This window comes from Pyxicephalus adspersus, chromosome 3 (assembly GCF_032062135.1).
Source record: "Pyxicephalus adspersus chromosome 3, UCB_Pads_2.0, whole genome shotgun sequence".
NCBI classification, from domain to species: domain Eukaryota; kingdom Metazoa; phylum Chordata; class Amphibia; order Anura; family Pyxicephalidae; genus Pyxicephalus; species Pyxicephalus adspersus.
This window is the reverse complement of record NC_092860.1, coordinates 10,234,360-10,259,174: the sequence shown is the minus strand read 5'-3', so window position 1 is coordinate 10,259,174 and position 24,815 is coordinate 10,234,360. Positions and strand designations below refer to the sequence as shown.

At 42.7% G+C, this 24,815-nt stretch overlaps 1 protein-coding gene across 3 annotated transcripts in view; it reads left to right on the top strand.

The window, feature by feature from the left end:
• Nucleotides 1-24,815, top strand: part of MYH10 (myosin heavy chain 10) — an 82,528-nt gene that overhangs the window by 13,748 nt on the left and 43,965 nt on the right. For all 3 annotated transcript variants that reach the window (XM_072403545.1, XM_072403544.1, XM_072403543.1), the window contains exon 3: nucleotides 13,877-14,033. In XM_072403545.1, the coding sequence (XP_072259646.1) occupies nucleotides 13,877-14,033 (157 nt within the window). The remainder of the gene's footprint in view (nucleotides 1-13,876; nucleotides 14,034-24,815) is intronic.

The following is a 24,815-nucleotide window of genomic DNA, read 5'->3' as shown; positions in this document are numbered from 1 at the left end:
AAGTGAATCTGTTGATTTAGAATAGGACAGATCAGTGCCTTTCTATCTCCCCTCCTATTGTGTGTTAATTCCCCCACCCCCTAGATTGTGAGCTCTTCGGGGCAGGGTCCTCTCCTCCTGTGTCACTGTCTGTATTCGTCTGTCATTTGCAACCCTATTAAATGTACAGCGCTGCGCAAAATGTTGGTGCTATCCTGTTTATTATTATTATTTATTATATTAATAATAATAATAGTAATAATTTGTTCAAGGATCAAGTGACATTGTTAGGTGGTGGTCCTTATCTGAGAAATTCCTTTTTACGTGCACTCACTCACCGCTTTGTCAGAGCTCTTCTAATGTTGCTATATCAGAGCAGGGGATCCGGTAATGGGGGAGCACCCAACGACCTGGCCCTAATTTTGTCAGATGTGTGGACGCAGCATTGGGAAGTGATCAGGGAGCATAGATCCATCAATACATCTTGTTAAGGGGTTAGTTTATTGGGAGGCACTGTCATTCTGCTAATGAGGGACACATTTCCTGTATATTTTAGGATAGTTAGGGGCTATTCTGCACAGTTGCTAAAGTATGCCAAAATGAATGCTGACTTGAGATTTTGCCCTTTATTATATAATCCTTTACAGTGTTCTAATGCAAAACCCTGCACCCATGGCTTCAAATAAATTTATACAGTAAATGTATAAACTCTTTAAAATAATAAAACTTCCTGCGGGGATGCCTGAGATTTGCTTTCAAGCTGTGTGAAGTACTGAACAATCCTGATGGCTCCTAACAGGCTGAAGTTGCTGCCTGGCCTTAAAACATCTAACATCTGCATTTGAATGAAGAGGGGGGAGGGTTATATGCCACTAATATACTTTAATGTAGGAATCTTCAATCTATGATGGTTCAGATTGTCTGGCTATTCTAGTCTGCCATTCAGGAAATGAATGGAATAACTTTGTGTCTTTTAGTGGGCATTTGGCAAGGCTTGGTTGTGTTTGGAACAGCCGTGGCTTATGTCATGTTTAAGGTATGGGAGAGGGTCTCCGAGCCTGGAACCGGCTCGCCTCCTCCGTCAGATAAGAGCCGAGAAGCGATCGGCGGAATGTGATGTGCTAGAACGCAGACGTCTAGCGCTGTTCTATTTCAGTCCTTGAGGAGTGTCCGCTGGAATTTGTCATGGTAGACGTTATCTGGTGTTGTTGTAGATAGCTGCATTGCTGTGCAGACTGGACATGAGTCACAATGAGGACACCAAAAATGTTATATCGAAAAAAAATACCCTGCAGTGCGCATGTCTCCACTTTGCAAGTTCTAAATGTGCCCACAGGCTCCTCTTTCTTGGCCCCCAAAGCTTCTTTTCTACAACACTCTGCTGCAGTTACAGGATGTCTTTCCCAATGGTCCTACATTATAAAGGTGATTGCATAGGCACACCCAGAGCTATCGGAGGAGACGGCCAGCCGGGTCATCCCCTGCATTCCATGACCAATAACCCTGCATTTTAAGGGTGGTTGCATAGGCCCATTCTCAACCCAGAGCTATCGGAGGAGACGGCAACCCGGGTCATCCACCTGCATTCCAGAACCAATTATCCTCCATTATAAGGTGGTTGCATAGGCCCACCCAGCTATCGGAGGAGACTGCCGGTCAGGTCATCCCCTGCATTCCAGGAACAATAACCCTGCATTGTGTGGATGCTGTGATATTTGGGGAAATTAAGATCACTGCAGCACACAGTATACAGCTGTACAGTGTAAAACAGTGCCTTTAATTCAACTCAAAGTAGCGTCCTTAAGCAAATTAAACTTTGCTTTTCTTTAGCAGAAATGGTGACAAAAATATACGTTTAAGGCGGCACAAGGAAGTCCCAAACTGACAAAAAAAGGCACTAATGACGTAGTTCTAAAACGTAATATCCTCTGCTTGGAGAGGTGATTTATGCCATAATCTCGGAGTCTTTCCTGCAAACTGACTCCCTGAACTCTCTGGGAATATAAGGCCTCACTTACCAGCACAGTTACCTTGCTATACAGCAAATCTTGTCTGGCTAAGGCTTTTGTTTTATGCAGGTTCTGGGGTGAAATGAAAAGGCCCACCCAACCTTCCATTTTGTTGGCTTGGACCCTGGAACAGTTTTTACCAATGTGCAACCAGTTGCTATACTAATCCTCAAGCTCCTTTCTCAGTACCCTGCCCATCTCTCTGACAGAACCAGAAGCGAAAAATTAAACTTTTTTTTTACTTGTCCCCAGACTAAAACAACCTTTTTAACCCTTTCAATGAGAGGGTGGCTTCACCAAAAGGAATTTTGTTTTTTTAGCTTTCAGCTTAGATTTAAATTCGGTTATATTTGCCTCTGTTTAGCTTTTCTTATTTTTGTGTAACTGATTTGAGAGCTGAATGGCCTTCCAAAATGTTGTCAGTTTTTGTAACCTGACTTCATTTTGATAACCTTCTTGGTCCTGCAGCTCCTATACAGTTTAAGAGAAAAGCGTATTCATGTTAGGTTGAATGTAAGCAACCATGGAGTACTGTTATTTGATACTGTTAAACAATCAGGAGCTAGGAGACAATCCTGTTATCCATAAGAGGTTAGTAATTGCGAGGTCTCCACAGGTCAGACCCCAAGTGACCTTTCAGTTACAAGAATCAGACTGAGACTAAGAAAATAAGGGGAGGGATGTATGTGTATTAAAGGTAAGCTTGCAGAGCCACGAATCAAGCTCCCTCTTCAGCCCATTTGTTCCTTCACCTGGTGCCATATTGCATAGTGGCCACCACAAATTTGGAATAGACAAATGTTTAGTGGGCTGAACAGCTTGCATGCAAAGTAGGAGTTAAAACACCCAGAACTTTGTTCTTTACCAGGGTGGGCTGATCATTTGTGAACTTTGGATTTGGGTATTTTGCTCGGAAGACAGTGATTGTCAACCACGTGGAACCCTAGGGCTCCTCAAAAGGTTGCTAGGGCAGCGAGTAATTTGGTGTTTTCAGGTCAGTTTAATGGACATTAATGATCTTTTTGGCACTCTGTAAGGGTTGCATTCTTCCCAATGGTCAGCAGTGTAAGAGGAATTCTTCCTACTGACCACCGTACTGTGAGATGTAGACATAGTAATTATAGGAAGGGTTCCCTAAAGACCTGATAATCATTTCAAGGGTTTAAAAAAAAAAAAAAAAAGGTGTTATCCTTAAAGAAGCCCACTTGTGACTCAAAAAAAACAAAAATGTGTCCTCCATTTGCAATGTAGCATCTTTGCAAAACTGTCTCTTATATCAGCCTGGCTGGCTCCTCAATTCTTCCCCATGTTCTGCACAAACATTCTTTTTCCAGAAGGAGATCAAGAAAAGCTTTTTCTCATCCTACAAACTTAAGGATGCTGCTTCTTACATCTGCTTCTAACAATATCAACCGTCTTCCTGATCCATTGAAATCCTTTGACCTGTGTGCCCCGAAATCCTATTTTAATCCTAAAAATAAAAACATCCTCTTTCAATTCTTGTTTTTTTTCTTTTGCAAGCTTTGAAAAGCTGGTAAGGAAACAAAGCTTTCCTGTCGGTCAGAAATATGTTTTTCTACTTTGCACCCCTGATGTTGCTCTGGAAGGCATTTTTGTACTTTCAACCGGTGTTCCTGATACCCCATCACCACCACCGCTATTGTGGATACAGTGTTGTCTGTTGTCCCAGGGCTTTTGTTGTGGAGGTTTCTGTTTTTCCAAATTCCATTGTTGGCAGTATGAAATGTAATGAAGAGCAGAGTTCTCTGTATTCCTTCCAACTTTACTCCATGTGGGGAGGTATTGGCTACTTTGTTTGGCCCTTCAGTGTTTTAGAATATTTAAGTCTTACGAAAGCAAAAGTTTTGCAAACGCTCCCATGAGATATGCTAAAACTAAATATTTGAACTCTGAGATTACCTAAAAGGGAAGAAAAAGTAAATGGCTTAACTTTGTTTCTTATGAATATGAAGAGTCTTGATGATATCACCAGTCTCTAGTGATGGCATTGGCTATGTTCTTATCACTATGAAGTGTTCCTGTGATGTCATCGGTCTCTACTGATTGGATTGGCTACGTTCTCATGACTATGAAGCGTCTCCGTGATGTCACTGGTCTCTAGAGATTGGATTGGCTACGCTGTCATGACTATGAAGGGTCTCCGTGATGTCACAGGTCTCTAGTGATCAGATTGGCTGCACCACTAATATGTAGTTAATAGATCAGATTTGTGTTGTTTCTTTTCGTTGGCTACTAAATTTATTTCTTGTAAACATGCACACTGTAGCCATACAATAAGAATATTTTCTGCTGCTTGTCCCAATCTCATACCCGCAGTCCTTCCCTATTCAGCCACAGATTGGTCAGGGTGAGGTTTGGCACTTCCTGTTTGAAGGATTTGTGAAATGCTGGCATGTGACACAGGCGGCCTAGAAACTTGACCTTGCAATATAGCAAACAACCCCCATCCTGTATAATTCCAATTTAAATAGATGATTAAGTATATTTTTACCCTTAACTAGCTGTGTTATGTTGCTACTAAAAATGCCTTCTGCATGAAAATTCTGCTGTGTGATCCTGTAGTTTACAATGGAGCAACATATTTCAGGAGAGGAGAGTTAAAGAGGAAGGAGAAAAGTCCTCCAGCAGTGCAGAGTATTTTAGGAGACGAGAGGTATTAAGGAAGGAGCAGAATCCTCCAGCAGTGCAGAGTATTTTAGGAGAGGGGAGTTAGATAATCAGAAAGTGGAATTATATGGAGGAAGGAGAGGATATTGGTAATTGGGGCAACACAAATTTGAACTAAGGTCATATTATGTGACTTGTATTTTTTGGTTTGCATTTGGTGCAGCAGAAGGTGTAATAAGAACCTACAGGGGGCACTACAGAGCAGATATCCATGAAGCACCCAGGTGCTCCCGAGGAGGTCATACTGAGACTGGATGTCACACTTGGCTACCTTCATTATTAAGTATATAATTAGATGGAGGACTTCTGATATTGGTGGGGGTAGTGAGGCTTCGGTTGGTGGGTGGTTGAGCTGCCATGTGGTGTGTGTCCTTGGAGCGGGGCCAGGGTACTGTACATTCCAGCATTCCTCTCTGTGATACGTTGCTTCTCTCCTCTCCGGCCGCAGAATACACATTCCACATTGTGTGTTTATTTCCCTTTCGGCACAACTCATTCATTAGGGAGGACTCAAGCCTCTTTGTTCAGATTTCCTTTTTTCGGGGCTCCTTCTTAAATAAGTTTGTATAAATATACAAAATTCAGTTCCGCTTCGTCAGTAGAAAGTTGATTAACTTGCTCTTCATGCATGAATGACTGGCTCAGCAGTTTGCAGATCAGAAAACTTAATTTGTTAAGTTGGAACCATTGTAAACAGTTTAATGGGTGGAAGAAGAGAGGCCTCTGCAATGTTGGGGGGAAGAACCCATCCATTGGACCCCCTCTAGGGTACTTGTGTCTGGCTCCTCTTTCCAGCCTCCAGACATTTCTGGATGACCTGAGCTTGCATTTTCTAAGGGATGTCCATCAAACCTTCTTCCCCAGCTGAGTATTTGAATTGGTAAATTGCTGCAGTTGGGTTTTTTGGAGAAGAAAAAAGGAAAATTGTTTAGATTTCTTGGATAGGTTGCATATCTTAGAGGTATTTTTTGACTCTAAGAAAAGACTCTAAAACACTGCAGCCTTGGCCTGTGCAAAATACCAGACTCTTCCTCATATTGGGGGAATATGATACCCAGGCCCTAGGCCACAAGGTCAGAGCATTGTCACATTATTATTATTACACAGTATTTATATAGTGCCATCATATTACGCAGAGCTGTACAAAGTTGATAGTCATGTCACTAACTGTCCCTGAGCTGACAATTTAATGTCCCTGCCATAGTCATATGTCAGTAATGTAGTCTAAGGTCAGTTTTGAGGGGAAGCCAATTAACCTAACTGCATGTTTTTTGGGATGTGGGAGAAAACCGGAGTACCCGGAGGAAACCTACGCAGACACAGGGAGAACCTGCAAACTCCATGCAGATAGTGTCCTGGCTGAGATTCGAAACTGGGACCTAGCGCTGCAAAGGCAAGAGTGCTACCTCTGAGCCACCGTGCTGCCCCACAGAGAGGGTGATGACATAGCCGTGATAGCAGCCATCGATACATATTTTTGTGTGAGCTGCAACTGAGGAAGTGCTGGAGAACTGGGTATTCGTTGATAACAGTTTCCCTTATCTAGACTGATGTTCTAAAGTTCAATTTAATCAAAGACCCAAAGTAGAAGGGAAAACTACAAGACCTGCAAAGCGCTGGTACTGCAATGTCCAGGTTTGGGCCTCTTGACCCATTAGCAACTTTGCATTGTGGGTGTTTCACAGCATTGAATTCTTCTGATACCAACACCATAGTGTGCAGCCATATGTTTTCAGGACAACAAGGGAAGCCTTCATGTATTTCTGCTGTTGCACTAAACATCTTTCAAAAAAAGTTCCTTGCAGAACAAGACACCCCTTTATACCATGTCAGATCTATTGTGCCTCCTTCCTCTCCTCTATTCTGGTCCTGCAGCCTATTTAGGACTCCTTGGCATTTACAACTTCCAGGAGTGTCAGATGCCTATGTCCCTGACTACATGCCATGGTACTGTTCTCTTTCCTCTATGTAACTGTTGAATTCTGTAAGTAGGAGCCGGAGGAAGAAACTATGAGGCAGAGGGGACCCAAGCATTATCCGCTCCTAGAAATGTTGAATGCCAATGATGACTTGCTGAGGATGCAGCATTGTAATGTGCAGGGGTTGCAAGGGCAAGTTGGAAATTAGTGTTGTTGGAGAGGTAAAAATACAGTTAATTTTTCAAGAATAGTTTACATGGTTCTGCTCCAGTTGTCTCATGGGAAATTGATGCGTAGAGTCCCTCCTTGTTGTAGTTATGCCACAAATAAAATAAGAATTGATAAAAAAAAAAACAATAGGCTAAGTATTAACTTTGGCCATCAGGGAACAGATACCTGTGTATTCGGTTTTAAAGTTGAGTTATTGGTTTTGGCTTTTGTGGCCACATGCTTGCGGTGCTGTTCTTACATCCTGTTTCTTTCATCTCCCCCATAGCCCCCTCCATCTCCTACACACGTGTGCACTTATACAATAGCCCTCGCCATGGACCTTCCTGCACACCTGGCCCTGACAGCTGCTTCCATCAGCTCATTGTACTGCTTCCCCCGTACATTGTCCGAGAGTAAGCTGTTAAAACATAAGCGCACGTTTACATTTTTCATAACATGTCTTAAGAGTCGTGCGATACAATAGTCGGGATTTCCTGAGCAGGAATTCCTCGCTAATTGCCCGTCTCACAATTGCAGAGTGTGCGAGGATGACTCTCTGCTTGTAACACTAATGAGCGACAAATTGAACATGTCATAAATCGGTTTTGTTCCGAGTGCATGGATACCACTGCTGCAGGGGGCACTGCTATAGTGGCAGAGAGCCATGACTACCTGTAGGACTGCCAGGATCTGCTCAGCTCACAGAGAGTAAAAAAACATTAAAGGAATGGAAATCTATCCATGCACAGCAGCCAATCCAATTGCCCTTCTCAATCTGCATGGAAAATGGTCACACTGATGGTATTTTTAGAAGGGGGGTAAATTGATGCCAAACATTGGATAGTCAACAGATTATTTGTTCTCAGTTACTAAACATTTGGATTCGTCAGTGGGATTACAAATTTCATGGGTCTTTCAAGTGACCCTTTCCTTTGCCCATGTAGGGTAAAGAAAGAAGGGCCTTAAAGAGAAAGTAAACTCAAAAGTGGTAAAAAAACAAAACAAAAAACACACTTGCCTTCCACCCCACAGAGCAGTCGATCACTCCGGAGGATTTTTTCATCAGGTCCCGAGTGGCTTGGGCATGCGCAGGAGGAGCACCCAAGAGCCTCCTGGGATGCGTGCCGTAGGTATGCCGGGAGGCTTTGCGCTCCCATTAATTCTCGATCGCCTAGGCAATTGCGAATTTTTAAAAAAGGGGTGTTGCACATAAAAAAACAAAAAAACAAACAATTTTTACGTTACATAAAAGGGTTGTCTACCCTTTTATGTAAAGTGAAAATTCTGAGTTTAGGTACACTTTAAGCTCAAGTTAGCACTGATATGATAATATATGTGCTATTTGTTACCTCGTTACATGGTGAGTGAATGGCGCCATTTTGACACCCCTTCATCTGCATGTCTATGTCCCTTACATTCCTACTATGATGCTGGGCACCCTTAAACTTGGAAGACTGAAGTCAACTAGTGACCAAAAAAGATTAGGTGATGGTAGAGGTGGGTATTGTTGCCCAGAAAATACTTCAATTAGAAAAAGTAAAAGTATTTATCCTGGAATTCGGCTATTAATTTCCACCACCCCTTCCCCAGCTCTATTGCTTGCTGTTCCAGGTTTTCTGTTTAGCTACTGGGACTGGGGAACGCGAACAAAACCAACTTTTTGGAACTCCTATTGGGCTGTGTACCTGTTCACTGCCCCATGTGCCATATGGGCAGAAGAAGAGTGAGTTACGTGACATGGTCAGGCATATGTATTACATGCCACGCCACGCCACGCCACGTCATGGTGGCTCAGGGCACATTAACACATCTTCACTGGAAAGTCAAAGATCTTTTTACAAGTTGGGGTGGTAAAGTGGCCTTTAGGTTTGTGAAAACAGTTCCAAGCATCTATCGCACCTATCCAAGATGTGAGCCTCTTGGACATTGCAATCCAAACCCTTGGCCATTATTATGGAGTTGGCATCCTTTTCCTGCTAAAACGGCCTCCACTATTCTCTAAAGGTTTTACACATAATTTTGGAGTGTGTCTAGGAATTTGTACCCATTGAGCCAAAAAAGAATTTGTTTGGTTAGTTACGGATGTTAAGAAGACCTCACTCGCAATCAGTGGTGGAATACATGCCAGAGATTTTTGATAGGGTTGAGGTCAGGGCTTTGTGCAAGCCACTAATGTTCTCCACACTGGAGAATGCTGGAACAGAAAAGAGCCTTCACGAGACTATTGTTACAAGGCTGGAAAAACGATATTCTCTAAAATGTTTTTGTATGCTCTTGTGTGAACAGTATCCTTCCTGAAAGGCCCTGTCTTTTCCAGGGGTGTCTACATCCTTTTGGCCATAAACAGTATTGGGTTTTTGTTTAAGCATTTGGGAGTTCAAGGCTGGTGGCGAAATAGCACCAGTGCTTAAGTGCAAACATCCATAATCAATGCTTAACCTCCATTCAGACTCCAGTACAATGTTTCTCAACCAGGGTTCCTCCAGGGATTGCTAGAGGTTTCTTGAGCCATGAGCAAGTTGTGACTCTTAGGTCAGTTTAAAATACATCATTGGCCTTTTTGGTTATCTGGAAGGGTGACATTCTTCCCAATGCCCAGCGATGTAAGAGGAATTCTTCCCACTGACCACCACACAAATGTACTGTGAGCTGTTGATATACTACTTATTAGAGGTGTTCCCTGAGGACCTGAAAATCATTTCAAGGGCTCCCCCGTGTTAAGAAGTTAGAGAACGGCTAGTAGGAGATACCCTAAAATGATTACCTTCAACAACACATGAAGGCAGGACATGAAGCCCGACTGTAGAATGACTACTTATGGCTTCCTCTATGTTCATAAGAAACTAAAAGTATACATAGAAGCATTTTGAAAAATGTCTGTAGGTGACTGCCGACAGGCTGCCTGTCCATGCTTTAAAATATCCTCTTAATAAAACCAATTTCTAAATCTATCTATTCTTAATTAGGTATAATGTTCACCTGCAGTAATAATTAGTGCTTAAATTAAGCAGCTATACCGTTAAAGGCACTGTTTCACTGTTATATTGTGTCACAATAATGAATTATCCCTTCGTTGCACACCATAATCAACTCTCAGATCCACTGAGTCTTGCATCATCCAAACATCCCTCTGTGTTACATAATCTTAATAATAATGGTATGACATAGCCTTACTTTTATTTATACCTGCTCAGTAACCACTCCAAGTGATCTGCTTGGATTCTTAGAGGTTGTATATTCCCTGTGGTGTAGTTTCATAATCCCCCTGATGAAGCCCTTTGTGGGCGAAACGTGTCAGAAAAGAAACTTATTACAACATTCTTTACCAACATCATTTACCAACATTTGGGATTTTCTAAACTGATGCAACCTCTTGAATGTGTTTTTATATACTGTACAATTTAGAATATTTTCTGTTTAGATTTGAATTTTACTAAGTTGTTAAAAAAATAACATTTTAATACTTTTATAACCAGGTGCCTTAAAAAGAGCCTTCTTGTTCTTCTTCTCTTGATTGTATCCTTCTTGTTTAAAATATTGAACGCCTTAATATTATTTGAAGCTAATCATTTTTGCATGTATAACAACTAAAGTAATTGAAGAGACTCCTTATTCCCTTTACAATGAAAGATCTTTTGGGTTTCACCTTCATCACAATCCCCAAAAAACAAGACATATACCTTGCCATGGAGCCATTGCCATGGAGCCATTTATCCATTTGATGTACCACCCCTTGTTTCCAGCTTTGTACCTCGTGTTCATTGGGCTACAATACGATGAAATGATATGGTATGCCCTGGTATTGTGCTGGAATATCCCATTAAACTTGCAGCAATTATCACATCTAGTGGAATCTGGCTCGGCTAATGAACATGCAATTCTGTTGAAGAGCCTAGTAATGGATGTGGCTTCAGGCCAGTGAGCAGTCATCTCGCTGACAATCTGATGATCACAATGTTTGCCTTCTGCCCACAGCTGTATTGTATCTCGCCTGTCACTGTGTTAAAACTAAACGGCTCACCAGGGAATAAAGTATGTGCAGTGCAGTTTGCTCGACCTCCAGAATGAAGACCCGGTCCCTTCCGAACTTTCCCACCAAGTTCTGGGAGAAGCGTCTCGGCCTTTCGTGACAGAAGAGGAATTTTCTGTGTAAACATTAGAAAATTCACACCGAATTCTGTCAGCAGAGCCCAGCCTCCTGTAGTCTCCAGAGGAGCTGAGCTGCTGATAAATGGGTCCAATCCCAAGTGGTACTTTGCAAGATGGGTTCTTAGCATTGCCTTATTCTGAATAAACATTTCCAGTGATTACAGTGGGCCTTTCAATTTGCATGAATAAACTCCTGGCATGTCGCAACACACATCAATGGTATACATTTTTTCATATCAACACCTAAGGTCACATTAGTTACTTTGCCACAGCTGAAGACCGTCTGTCTGCTGCAAGCAGGAGGAGGCTTTTCCTCAGTCCTCTTCTCCAGTCATCAAACTTGTATGATGGATGTTGTCAAAATTGCAAAATGTTTATTCCTAGCATGTTACAAACATGGGAGTGCACAGAACATGAATCACATCATGACCCTAATCTTCATCATACCCTCTGATCCATTTCGCCTCACGTAGGGGCTTAGAGGTTCCCTTCTGTTATGTTTTCAATAAACTTTTTGCCATTTTGACATCCCTTGGAGTGCAGCCCTATTGATGATGTAATGTGATTGATGAGGGATTGGAAGTGTCCCTTGGACGTGGACAACCCAACTGAATGCAAGCGATCTGAGGACCACACACATGTTGAGGGCTTTTTAAGCAGAGATTACTTTCTGTATAAATCATATAATAAGTATGAATCAAGTAGAAAAGAGACAGGGATTTTTGGCAGCAAATTAAGGTGTATTTTTCAAAAAAGTGTGATACCTTGAGCAATTGCCACTGAGGAGGATAGCAAGGGGTATGCAGACCGCATGTATAGCCAGAAAATTGTGATGCATACCCCTTGCTATCCTCCTCAGTGGCAATTGCTCAAGGTATCACTCTTGCTAGTGAATACCACTGGAACCACCTTGATGCAATTCATTTGGGCTACTTTATTTGGGATCCAGATGCTGCAGCAACCAACACAAGCCCCCCCCCCACCCCCATCAAGAGAAAACACCACTTTTTTGTACATATGTGTGATCTTCACAAATAAATGCTGACTCTCCTTGCACATCCCCTGATGAAGCCATCTGGCGAAACGGGTCGGGAATGAGATTTGTGAGCTTTATGTACCTTTGTTGCAACACTTTCTATACGATTCTATACTTGGAAAGCAAGGCATATCCCTATCAAGGGACGCCTTTACAGTCCAACTGTGATTTTACCATGTTTGCCTTTGTCACACTGATGTAATGAAATATGTGTCACTCGTGTTGTACTTTTTTGAAAAATACACCTTAATTTGCTGCCAAAAATCCCTGTCTCTTTTCTACTTGATTCATACCTTGACTAATTACAGCCAGTCTATTTCTTGCATAAACCATATAATAAAATGATCAATAAATCCTTACTCAAGGCCAGCTGAATTTATCTGCAACTATTGACTTTCCTATAGTTGTCAGCTTGATCTGGGTCCTGCATCTTTTTGAAAATGGCCTCATTGGCTGCTTGGCTGACTCTATACATGCTGTAACCATTGAATTTAGGTTCAAACAGTGCATTGCCATTGGATCAGTATTTCTCCACCTTTATAACATAGGAGAACCCTTGAAATAACTTTCAGGTCCTCATAGAACCCCTTCTATAATTACTATATCCACAGCTCACAGTACATTAGCATGTTGGTCAGTGGGAGGAATGTCTCCTACATTGCTGGCCATTGGGAAGAATGTCACCCTTATAGATGGCCAAAAGATCATTGGTGTCAATTACACTGACCTGAGAGGCCAAAATTGCTCATTGCTCAAGGAACCCCCAGCAACCTCCGGAGGAACCCTGAAAACACTGCCTTAGATGGTAGGAATGCCTCAAGTTTGACCAGGACCAGAAGTTAAGGATGCCAACCATTCACAATCCAAACAAAACCTAATTTAAATCCGGCCAAACGTTTATCACATAAACCTAGCCATGTTCTCACCTGAATTAGATGATCACAACCCATTGGATTTTTCAGAACCTCTATTTTACCTGGCATTTTCTTGCAGTAGAATGCCATTGACCTTCTTTTTGGCCATCTACCAATTTAGCTGTTACGTGGCAGCCAACCCCATGGAAGTCAGAAGGGTTTTTGTTTGCACACCAGAGGCTAGAGGATGACAAATTTAGGCCAAATGCACTGACGAACCTTGATGGCTTCATGTATAAATATATTTTGAGAAGGGTAGGGGCAAGGTTGGTTCAGAGAGAAGGTGTCCCATGCAGGGCAAAGTGACCATGTCTCTGTCCACAAAGTATGAATTTGCATATGGAACAGCAAATCAGCATCAGGACGTTATGAAAGAGGATGATTCTCCCCTGATAAATAAATTGGACAATAAATCAATAATGTTGTCCTGGACTCTTTGCAAATTGGCATTTTTTGGACTTTCCTTGACACCAGCCCGGTAAGGGGCCCCTTGTCACAGATATCGGCACTGGGTATGGTGGAGAAAGGAGTTGGGAGTACAGGAAAGGTACGGGGGGTCAGGTCCAATATTTATCAGACAAGGACCATCCTCATTGGTGTTGGACTGATGCTGGTTGAATTGGGGTCTTTGCATAGACATTGTCATTGTGCCCTTCATGGAGGAAGGTGACATTTGTCCTTTTTTATTATGCAAGACCTTTCTCAATTCTTTTCTCTACCTTCTTAATTTCTCATTCAAAGTCTCTTTGTGTAAAGATCTCTCTCAATATCCATCAATACTGGAGAACAGATTGTGCCGCCATGCTGATCCAGCAGCCATTTTCGACACTTGACGCTTCAGATCTTCCAATTAGGCTGCAATTTATTACAGTTGTCATCTCTGCACTGATTACTTTATCCAATGACTGTACTAATATGTTCCTCTTCATTTGTGATCCTTTAATTACAGTTATTTTCTGTCTTGGTGTCTAGACTTACTCCGGCTTGTTCTGCGTGGTGATCAACCCGTACAAGAACCTCCCCATCTACTCGGAGAATATCATTGAGATGTACCGTGGCAAGAAACGCCACGAGATGCCGCCACACATCTACGCCATATCGGAATCCGCCTACCGCTGCATGTTGCAAGGTGAGCCAAGAAATATGTTATAATCTTCCTTGTTATTCCATTTTATTATAAAACCATCACTAGTACCATTCTCGCCATAAAGACGGGTGTCCAGTGATTTTAAAGGACATTTCAGGGGGAAAATGGCTGAACCCAACAAGTCAGACCTCTACCATCCCACAATGCAATGCAAGTTATTTTCCTATTGGCCACTGAACTGCATGCATTGTGAGATCCCAGGGAGGGATGGTAAATAAAACCTGACTTGAATCTCAAGTCATAGTTTGCATTTGACTGTCACCAGTTTCAAAGTCTGCGTAGTGGGGATTTCTTTGTTTTCTTTGAAGTATTCGTGTGATCAATGACATTGCATTGCTGCTGCAAATTACATGATTATGACAGGTCCACCTAAAGCGGATAAAAAAAAAATGATGTATTGCAGGTAACCGGTCCTCTGATGTGGTGGCTGCATTGGTTTTCTTTTTTTCAAGCTAGGAATATTTGTAGCAAGAATAGAACAGTTCTTGTCAACTCATCTTCCTCCTGTAAAGAAATAATCCCATCAGTGCTGGGACTGGACCCTTTAGCGCTCGCTTGCCCTTACCGCTTTTCACCCTCTCGCCCCTATACCGCTTTGACCCCTCCCGCCCCCTGGCTGCTCTTCCCTTTTTTCTTTCTTATTCTTTTTATCAGACATTGTTGCACCCCTCTCCTGCTACAGCGCTCTCAGACATCACCCTTTTAGTTCACCGTTTGGTCTGGCCCAGTCCTGAATCCCATCACCTTCTCATATATTAGAGAAAAGGGAACATGTCCACCCTGGGTGCCAACCATGGCTCCCTTCATACAGTGAAAGCATAAGTGTTGTCACCCCAGGACAGAAAGTGTTATTTTCAGAATTGCAGGATAAAAGTAAAGCTAAAAAATAAAACGAATGCAGCCACCACATCGGATGACTAGCAATCTGCAATATACATTCTCATGCTGCAATATACATATTTTTCTAGGGTTTGGATATACTTTAGACTAATAGTATAAGCAGACTAATCTTGTGACGGCAGTTTAATTGCCTACTTAAGATACAGATCTGTCTGTAATACGTCTCCTGCTTTGTGTTACTTCCTGAGGTCTGTTCATTGTCACAGGAATATATTTCAGCGTTGGCACGCCAGACAACTTCCAGCAGTGTTTACAGAATGCGAATGTATAGCTTTCCCTTTCTGTAAACAGTTTTTATTTTTCTGAAGCGAGACGACTAACATCTGCGGGTTTTGTGTTACTGTCATTTTTATTACGGAGATAATTCAGGAAAAACTGCTTCTGAAGTCCTTGCGTGTGACATAATTATTATTCAGAGGTGTGTGGTGAGGAAGTGTCTGCTCGCTGTCAGATGATGCAGAAGGAAGCCAAGTCTGTGCACTGCTGCAGAGATTTCCTAAAAGATTGAAGTAAATCTAACCCCCCCCCCATCCAAAAAAAAATATTGAAAAAAGTGTAAAGGCTTATTTAGTTATATATGCCTGGATGATGCACATACCATCGTTGGCATTTATATTAACTGTCAATGCACCTGTGTTGTAGCACCATGCATTGCATTGTAGTTGCATTCCTGCCATAAAGGTTCTTGTTAAGGTTCATCAAATATAGTATCACAACTCGCTGTTTTGTCCCCCAGTTGTGCTGCTGTATGGTCACCCAGTTAAACAGACTTCCAATTCCAAATACGTATTGCAAAGGCATGGTCTGCTGTAGTCACCGAGTGGAAACCTGGCCTGAGAAATGATTTGCATTGCAGTATTTTTTCAGTTGGGTAGGAAGAAGCTGTTGGCGGGTGGGGGCCCCTGTATTGTGACCAATTTTTCAATAACCACCCAAAAACAGCTGGGCAGTTCCTAATATTATTATACAGTATTTATATAGGGCCATCATATTACGCAGCGCTGTACAAAGTCCATAGTAATGTAACTAGCTGTCCCTCAAAGGGGCTCACAATCTAATGTCCCTACCATATTCATATGTCAATAATACAGTCTAAGGTAAATTTTGGGGGATATCCAAATAACCTAACTGCATGTTTTTGGAATGTGGGAAGAAAACCGGAGTACCCATGGGAAACCCACACAAACACGGGGCGAACATGCAGACTTCATGCAGATAGTGTCCTGGACGAGATTTGAACCTAGGACCTAGCACTGCAAAGGCCAGAGGACTTCTCTGAGCCACGGTGCTGGTTACTGAAAAGTGCCGGGTGCTGCACCGGCGAAAAGAACTGGGGAAAACTCTGCGTTAAGTTTAAAAATTGGCCTATTCCAGGACTTTTGCTGCTTTTTCTCTTTTGCTTAGAACCCTAACAAAGCCCTAAGGAGTTAATTCTAACCATTGCCATGTGAGTGGGGTACAATTTGTGGCTGTTAGACCTCTATTCATCACTGGGCGACTACAGGAACTGAGACGTGCTAAAGTGGGCATTTCCGTGTGACGTGTGATTTGGCCTTTTCACAGCTCGCCCAGTTCCTGGAGTGTAGCCAGCCAGCTCCAAATCAAAACTGAGGAGAATAGAGAGCTGACAGATTTACAGCTCTGCCCACTTCATATTCGGTGGGTCCATTGACTTGTAAACTGGCTCAGCAGAGAGGCAGAGGAGGGCACTGCGAGGTCACAAAGCCAGGCCAAATCTAATTACCCCTGTTTCTTTTCCACCAGTCTTCTGACCACCTCCCTTCCACTTCCTTCCAGACTCCCCCCAACTCGCAGTGATTATAAAGTCTGGCCATGCTTAGGGGAGCCATTGTCTTCAGGCTGCGGCCTGGTTTAACTTACATGCAATGGGACGTTACGCAGAGAATGTGATACAGCTACACGTGTGTGCTGCAAAAGATGACTTTTTAAACCGGTTTCAGGGTCCATTCAGTTATGCAGGTAATTGCACAGCCTTTCCTTTAATAAATCTGCCCTCTATCCCACCCCTTTAGTAACTTTAGCCTCCAACTTTCTCCTCAGTTCTGCACTGTTCTGAATTTGCTTTGATTTCATGGAGAAGCTCACAATATGCATTAGAAGTTGCAGCATATCAGAGCCAGTCCCCCTAGCTGGAGGGCATCATCATCATCTACCCCCTCCCTCCCCACCCTGACTTTCCCTGGCCAGACCCTTTCATTCAGTTGATTTCAGTTCTTGTAATTGTGAGGGCATTAGCCTGGCATATTCTGCTTGCAGATGAAATGCAGTATACCTAGGAACAGCCCCCCCGCCCCTGTAGGTTTGTAAATTTGTCAAAATGATTGTCCTGTTAACTGATGCTGTTGTGTCTGGTCTGGACGCTTAGTTTTATTTTATCCCTGCCCATAAAAAGATGAGTTATTGCTGTCCCATAGGCGATGGGTTCCTTAACTTATTCCACATTTCTGAGCCGCTGATACAGACCAGCTTCTCCTCCGAACAGTAGTGTTCTTCAGCCAAGTCACTCTACCATCACGTCATATAATCCGGAAGCATGGCATAAATCCTTTTTTAAGGGCAACTGCAGCCTGACTTTTGGTAATTTCTCCTCTTTGCACGTCCAAGCCAAGAAATTATGGCAAAGCCCTTAGCTTACATGGAATCATGTGTGTTGGTGGATTCACGTTACGGCAAATCTGAGTCTGAGCAAGCCTGTAAGTTGTTGGAGCCATGTTTTTTGGTTTGTTAGGAACTAGTAACATAAATGGCACCATAGTGGTAATTTCTTCTAAACACTGGTTCTTCCAGATGACAATAGAAATACCCATGTGTCATCACTCACGGTCTGTTTCTGCCACTTGGAGTCAGGAAAGCAGTCAGCCCTGTCTATGCCTTTACTGGAAAGCAAATTTGGCCTTGACCATGGCTGATTTTCCTTTCTGCTGGTGATTGAATGATAGACCAGGCAGAGCATTATTATTATTATTAAATAGGATTTGTATAGCACCAACATAGTATGCAGCGCTGTATATTTAATACGGGTTGCAAATGACAGACGAATACAGACAGTGACACAGGAGGAGGAGAGGATCCTGCCCCGAAGAGCTTACAATCTAGGAGGTGGGGGAAGTAACACACAATAGGAGGGGAGATATTTAGTGGTGGAAAGTAGTGACGGTTTCAAAAGACAGAAGAAGATGGGTAGGCAAGTTTGAAAAAATGGGTTTTGAGTGCTTTTTTTAAATGAGCAGAAAGTAGGCACAAGCCAAGTAGGACGGGTAAGACCCTTCCAGAGAATTGGGGCAGCTCTAGAAAAGTCTTGTAGCCATGCGTGTTATGAGTGAGGAAGTCAGTTGTAGGTCATCGGAGGAGTGGAGAGAGTGGCTGGGGAGTATTTTTTTACCAGGTCAGAAATTTGAAGGCAAAGCATAGGGGCTTGAAATTAATTCCAAGGTGAAATGGAAGCCAATGAAGAGAACAGCAAAGAGATGCAGCAGAAGTGGAGCGGTGGGAAGGATGGATGAATCGGGCTGCAGCATTCATAATAGATTGTAGGAGAGAACCGAGTTAGTGGAATACCAGAAAGGGGGATGTTACAGTAGTCCAGGCGAGAGATGATAGGAGCGTGTACAAGGAGTTTTGTGGTCCCTGGGGACTGTCGGATTTTGGAGATGTTGCCTAGGTGAAAGTGGCAGGATCTGAAAATGTTCTGAATATGGGAGGTAAATGAGGGCAAAATCAAAGGTGACACCAAGACAACGTGCCTGGGGGCAGGGATGGATAATAGTGTTGTTAACAGTTAGAAATATGTCAGGGGGAGATTTTGAATTTGAGGGGGGGATGATGATGAGTTCTGTTTTATCCAGGTTGAGTTTCAGGAATCGGTCAGACATCCATGATGAGATGGCTGACAGGCAGCATGAGACCTTATCCAGGACTAAAGGGGACAAGTCAGGGGTGGACAGATTGATTTAAGTGTCATCAGCATACAGATGGCACTGTAATCCAAAGGAGGATATGAGACTAATGAGAGAGGAGGTGTACAGAGAAAAGAGGACCGGTCCAAGGACTGACCCTTGAGGAACACCAACAGGGAAGTGAGTTGGAGAGGAGGAATTACCATTGAAAGAAACTTGAAAGGAGCGGTCAGACAGGTAGGAAGCAGCTCGAAAGCCAGACTGGAGAGGGTCAAGGAGAGAGTTGGTGCTCGGGTAGTTGGTAAGTCTTTTGTAGACAAGGCGTTCAAGAAGTTTGGAAACATATGGGTGAAGGGAGATAGGACGGTAGCTAGAAGGTATGGAGGGGTTCTTCTTCAGGATAGGGAGGATAATGGAATGTTTGAAAATGGAGGGGTAGATACCAGTAGAAAGGGAGAGGTTGAATAGTTCAGTTAGGGTGGGGGCCAGGGTGGAGGAATGGGCATGGAGTATAGATCAGAGGGAATTGGGTCAAGCGGATAGGTAGTAGATGGAGCTGATGAGATAGGAGAGGGGACTTCATCCACAGTAACAGGGCTGAGGGAGGCAAGTGATGATTTACTGGAGAAGGGGGTGGATATGGTTGGAGTGGCCCGGTGACATCAAGTCTTATTTTGTCAATTTTCTCCCCAAAGTAGGTGGCAATGTCTTGGGCAGTGAAGGTTGTTGTGTGGGGTTTAGGAGGGAGTCAATTGTTGAAGAGGTTGCGTGGGTTGAAAGCTTGCGAGGAAATGACAGCAGAGGAGTAATTTTGCTTAGTGACAGCAAGTTCAGTGTTAAAGCTTTGTAGCTTGGCTTTGTAGTCCATAAAGTCAGCGCTAAGGCCAGACTTTCTCCACTTGCGCTCAGCTGCACGAACAGTCTTTTGTAGCTGTTTGCTGTGATTGTTGTGCCAGGGTCGGGGGTTGGCAGGACGGGGGTAGCGGAAGGTGGGTTTTTGTAGTCTCCCCTGGAGAACCTTTTACAGCTACCTTCTGGCTTCTACATCGGACAAATCAGTTTCTGAGCCTTTTTTTTCCCCCAACTGTCCATGCTCAATTTATACCATGACAGAAGGAGAAGAGGAGGAGCCCATCCAAGTTATTAGGTGTACAGAAATGAGAACCAAATGTGTCCGTATTTCTTGATATCCTTCCAACCTGTTCGTGCAGATCCAAAGCAGCTTTTCAAACAAAAGCCTTCCTGGCATCTTTTGAAGTCCTCGTCTCCTCCGAAGGATAGGACTCCAGTTCTGCATGAAAACATTTCAGCTTTATGATAAATTACTGGTTTGCTTTGCCTTTATGAAGTTGTGTTTTCTTCTAACCCATGGAGATGGAATGATAGGAACTCTGTTGAATACCTGCCTGGCTTCTATTAGCGTGACGGATAGGCCTTGGGTTTAATTGGAAATTATTGGTGCAAATAGCTACCCCCTGCAAACTTATTTCTCGGTGTGGTCAATTTTTCTAAGCCTATAATATCTACAAATGTCCTCCAGCCAACTGCTGTCCCCCTTACACGTTCTTTAGAAATTTTATTAGGGTGAAGCTGTTTGCTCAAGGAGTTTTGCTCAAGTTCAACCATTAAAGGTACCCTGGGAAAAAAAGTCAGCAAAGAGACCCAATATTTATTGCTTAATGGCTTCAACCTGTCCTCATCAGAATTGGACACCAGAAGCCTATGATTACCAATAAAATAGTAATATTTGTGATTCTTTTGGCGTTCTTCCTACTCTTAACTATCAAAGTGCTTTGTCTCAGGCAATTCATTCCATTGCATTTTACCTTCTATGGGCCTTTTTATCCAAACTACAATATTTAGTTTTGGGATGACAGCCAACTCTGTACAAGAATACTTTAGCACCAACCGGTGAATTTCTTGATGTTCTTATTGTAATACAGGAAGGAAACAATACTAACACTGGCTTCTTAAAAATTTCCGGTTATTACATTATAGCGGAGGAAATTTTATTCATTTTTTTCCAATATGAGTTTGGGTCAGGTGTATCCAATTAAATTTACAGTTAATGCTACAACATGCAAAGAAATTTGAAAGTTTTGCACTTAGAATTTTGGGGCAACTCTTTGTTGAAGCTCTTTTCTGTTCATGCAATGCTGTAACCCTGTGTACATAGCCAGCTTCATAACGATATGATTTAATGAATTTTGTGTCAAAGAGCTGCACACTCGATTCTACTAAATACTTTGGGTTGAATTGGTATGCCAAATGTGAGCCAGGTCTTCTTTTTCAGGCGATGTAAATGCTCTTTTGGCTAACTGGGTGCAATTTCCCTCAGGCACACTTAAAAAAACCCTTCTACATACCGTGTTCTTTCTGGCCCCTTTTAGGTGGTCACACCGCCTGGCACTTCTCAGTGACCACCTGGTTTGGTTGGTTATTGAATAGTTTGGTCACAATACAGGGGCCGCTTATGAAGCTGTGGAAAGATGTCTACAAACCTTTGGCTATAGTGTGGACTCTTTTGGTCACTGGTAGGATATGTAGAACCAAGTAATACAGAGAGAGAACAAGCCCTTGTTTGAAGTCAGATGGAGGAAGAGTTTCACCACATATGGTCACCTTTAAACTAGGCCACCTATTCCCGGTTTGGCAAAAACATGGTAGATGGACCTGATCTTTACGACGGGGCAACTGTAGGTAGTATCCAATACAATTAAGGTTTCAGCTGGAGTTTGGCTTAACCATTGTACTATACCAGCTTCCCATTTCATCCCGTCGTTGTTCCAATGCTAAGTGAGGTAACTATGCCTTGTCCACCATCTGCCTTGAATTTATTTTCATGTTCTTGTTAAAAGCAACAAACTGTGAAGCTCATCTGTTGTGAATCTTTTCTACATTTAACACACGTGTTTGTCTGTAGGCCACACTGCTTGTTACCACTTTGGCCAGGCACCTGCTTGTCTCTTTAATGACGGAGTATTTGGTTAAAATTCTTCTTTCAGTAGCACACAGGCAGTGCTCTTGGGGCAGTCTATATGTGACCCTGGGCAAGTGCAAAAAAATTAAATGGGTCGTTTTAGGTTTTAAGTGGAAACTGTTAAAAATCTATTGAATATAAAGAGAAGGAGGGTTTGATGATCATGTAGATGGTTATCGCACATGGCCTTGGCACCATCCATCTTCTTTGCAACGATCATCTAACTAGTGACCTGGCATTGGTCACATGCCCATGGTAAGATTTGAGTCATTGTGGTCCAGAAAGAGATGAAGATGCAAGGCATTAATGGAGTATGGGTGCGGGTGTCCTAATTAAACTAGCAAGTCATGGATGAGAAGCTTTCATGACGTTTTTGGTTACCATTAAGCATTCTGTGTGTTGCTTGCTGTTGCCAGTGCATGATTTCTGAGTTTTTAGGACACTTGTATAATGGTTGCTTCCTTCAATGACTTCCTTCGTTGAAATGTCCTGGTTTTTAGGGTGAACAACAAACATTGACTCTCAGACATAAAATTAATGGCTTCCAAGATCAGGTCTTGGCTCATGGTCCATTGGGAACTCTTCCTGTCATTAGATTTATAGTTTGGGGTCTTTGCACTGGTCCGACAGTAGGTTCTCACGGCTTTTAAGGCTCATTAATCTGCTGTGTCAATCAGTGTGTGCGATGATGTATTCTGTACTCTAATTAGCCGCCGGGATGTGAACTCTATTCTGTGTATTCAGTAACACTGCCCGGCATGTCACAAGATTTACACCTCATCAAGATCAATGTTCTCCATCACATGAAACCCTGCACCCCTCTTCTCGGAACTCCTAGTGACGTGACTACTGGGGTACTAAAATTGGTAAAGTCAAAGTAAATTAGGAATGTCATTGGATTTGAATGTTTTAAGGTTGAAGCCTTGTGGGTGTAGCCATCCAGAAGCTCCTTGGGCTTCAAGTGGCTGCCAAATATTGGGAGACCATAGACCATATACAACAGACAACCACACCCAAACACAAAGTTGAAATCGGTAGGATGATGAAGTGTGAGTTGACTTCCAACACATTTCTGGGGTTAACCAAATCCTACTTCAGGGCATAATAAATACAAACTTTTTATCTTCTTCCAGTTTGCATTTATTTGGCCATAAGAATAAGGTACTTATCCACAATACATTGGCTATGGTCTACAGCCGAGTATTCTAATATCCTTAGATGGTCCATTCTTTTGGTACTCTGGTATTCTTTTTAAAGCCAATACAGTAGGTTTGAACACAGACATTTCCTCCAATTCTTCCCACAGCCTTTCATTCATTTCCGGACATTTGCAAAGGTATAGGAAGTGTTTGAAGTGTTGAATATTTGTGTATGTCAAGCCAAAGCTGGTGGTAATGACTAGAGTAATGAAGGATTAGAACCCCAAATAGCTTTTTCTGTTGCTCTGTGGTGCCTTCTTGTGATTGCATACAGCACTAAAACTTGGAAACATGATAATATTTCTTTAAATTCCTAAACCATCATCAGCACAATCAGAAAATATCAAAGATACAGCTGAGGGCAATGTAGGGAGTTTGGCACATACTTGGTACAGCAGGCTGCATGTGACACCATCAACCAGCCTTTCCGAACTTTCCTACCCCAGAGGAACCCTTGAAATTTTGTTCTGGTCTCAGGGAACTCCTGCTAAAACCTATTTATTGGGGTTCAGTGGAAAAAAAGCCCTTACATTGGTGGCCAGTGAAATTGGCTTGATTCAGTATTGGCTTGATTACTATGCATATCTTAAAGGATCATTGATGTCATGCAGCTGTTGCTACCAAGTTGTGTTTGGCCCCAGAACAAGGCAGGCATCATCCAATAGGGGGTCATTCAGCCAATATGAGGAACCCCCAGCAATCTGGAGGAACCTTGGTTAGAAATGACTGATAATGTCACCTTGATATTGAGATTTTACATTTTGAGTTAGAAAACCCTAGCTGCAGAATTAAATAGGTTATTTTTATTCACCGAGTCGTGTTGCAATTATGTAATATTTTTTTTTTAAAGAGGAAGCTGAAGCTGTGAGCCCTCTAAATGCACATTAGGCCGCTGTGACTAGAGACAGAGGGAAGCTTTTAGTGGTATTTATTTTAGACCTGAGTGGGTGGGAATGGCATAAATCGGCGTGTTTACAGTCGCAGCCAACTGTCTTGCTGCGGCTTTCATGTGCGGCCTTGTTTAATAGAGGAGCGATTTACTGAAGTGTTTACTTACACTCTTATTTCATCCAGATATCGCCATGATAGGGCGGACTGGTAACAACCAGAGACGCCAGAAGCTTCGGAGGTTTATGGTGGGGGGGCTTTAGGCGCCTTTAAGAATTTCTTGGTGGCAAATGGTTGATCTGTGTCGAGACAAACGTGCACAGACACACACGCATGAACCATGTGTTTTATTCCTTGAATCTTGGTGTAGTAATTCTATGCGACTCTTTCTCAGTGCAGCAGCTTCCTTTAATAAAGACCAGTCCCTACTGTTCTCTCTGTTAGTGCAAGGTGACTGGTCTTGACTCCGCCCCTTTGTAGTTTTCTGCTCACATGTTGTGGGTGGGCCTTTTTAGCCCCTCCCACAACTCTGCTCTCTGCACAGGCTATGTACAGCACATACCGTGTTTCCCCGAAAATAAGACACTGTCTTATATTTTTTTTGGCTCCCAAAAACACACTAGGTCTTATTTTCGGGGTAGGTCTTAAAAATAAAAAAAAAACTTACCTTTCGGAAGACGCGAGCCCGAGTTCTGGCTTCTGACAGGCGGAGTGCATGTAGTATCAGGAGCCGGAACTAGAAAGAAAGCATCGGCTTGTGCGGCTCTGGAGTGTGCACTGCCGCATGCTTTCTTTCAGTGTCCCGCTGCCTTCACAGGGAAAGAACACGACTCGGTGAGTACTGTCCTCCGGTTTTTAATTTATGTATGCTTTTCTTTTC